Source organism: Propithecus coquereli, unplaced genomic scaffold (assembly GCF_000956105.1).
Source record: "Propithecus coquereli isolate 6110/MARCELLA unplaced genomic scaffold, Pcoq_1.0 Scaffold49, whole genome shotgun sequence".
Lineage (NCBI taxonomy): Eukaryota > Metazoa > Chordata > Mammalia > Primates > Indriidae > Propithecus > Propithecus coquereli.
The window spans coordinates 7,943,547-7,944,943 of NW_012150729.1; the positions used below are offsets into that span (position 1 = coordinate 7,943,547).

The window sequence follows — 1,397 nt, forward strand, 5'->3', positions numbered from 1 at the left end:
GGCTTATGCTACCTCACTTTCCTGTATTTTCTTGTGCTTTCTACCCAGGGTGTTCCTTAAACACATATTATTTGAGCACCTGATATAGGCAAGTCCTTGTGACTTATGTATGAGAGATGGTGTCAAAACTAATAGTGTTTTCTTCACTTGAATTTCCTAGTGTAGGGAAGATTTCCACTTAAAAAGGGAAAAGTCATGTGTTTGGATCATTCTATCATTTAACAATATTAGATAAAGGAAGGATTATTGTGTTTGATTTATTCCTTTGTTAAACAATACACGCTGAATTATAGTATGTATGCATATATATGTACACATATATATGAATATACACAGTATACATCTAAACAGCCTGTATTTATGTATGTATATACATATACATGTGAGTACATATAAACAGCCCATAATTTCTACATGTCCATTTTTTTCATATTTTATACTTCATTTAAAAAATAAGAACACTATATTAGGAAGTTTAGTATTTTCTTACCCTCATCCCTTCAAATCTAGACAAGGCTCTTAGAGGTCTTAAAGCTCTAAGGGTCCGAAGGGATTTAATGGGGCCAAGATCTGAGTAGCCAAGAGTGTTTGCGACTAAAGTTACCAAAGAAACCTGTAAAAGAAAATGACATTTTCATTAATTGTGTCAATGAAATGATAAAGCATAAAAAGGAAAAGTCAATTTTGAAAGTCACTAAGAGCAGCTCTACAGGAACAATATGATTTTATATACGAAATATCTAGTCATTGCCTAAAAAAAATGGGTAAGATGGATATTTTTGTAAGGAAATAGGTTTTGAAGGTTAACCACATTAAAAAGAAATAATGGAAGTAAAGTAGGTTATTTAGTCTATCTGAATAGAAATCATACATATGCTTCCCCATTTTATAATCAATGGTTATATAATTGCTTATAAAATCTGAAAATATAATTATAGCAATGATCAAAATTTCAATTGAAATAAAACTCAGAGAAAAATGGAAGTGTGCGATTCTGAAGCTAAGTCATGAAAGTGTGGCATTCGCGTAACTAAATCTAAATCCTAGTACAAATCTTATTCAAAAACATTCTGAAGACTCATGATTTTGAGACGGAGCAAACTTCCAACAATATTGTTTCTGCCCTACAATTTCTCAGGATTGGCATCAATGATCTAACTAGTAATAATTAGTGGGAAAACAATTTCAATTACACTGTAGAGAGAATGAGGGCAAATGATTTCACTGGCTTCATAATCAACATAGTTATATATAAGAACTTCAGCATGTTAGACAGACCAGCTGCAATTACTGGAACCAGTATCCAAAAGAAATGTGTATTCTTATCATAAATTATCTCAGAAGAAAGAACATGGATAGAAATACAATCAGTATACATTTTCACAACAGAGCAATCA

At 31.4% G+C, this 1,397-nt stretch overlaps 1 protein-coding gene across 1 annotated transcript in view; it reads right to left on the reverse strand.

Moving 5' to 3' along the window:
• SCN9A (sodium channel, voltage gated, type IX alpha subunit) overlaps nucleotides 1-1,397 on the reverse strand; it is a 203,711-nt gene that overhangs the window by 35,314 nt on the left and 167,000 nt on the right. Inside the window, exon 21 of the mRNA XM_012655824.1 lies at nucleotides 491-613. Within this exon, the coding sequence (XP_012511278.1) occupies nucleotides 491-613 (123 nt within the window). The remainder of the gene's footprint in view (nucleotides 1-490; nucleotides 614-1,397) is intronic.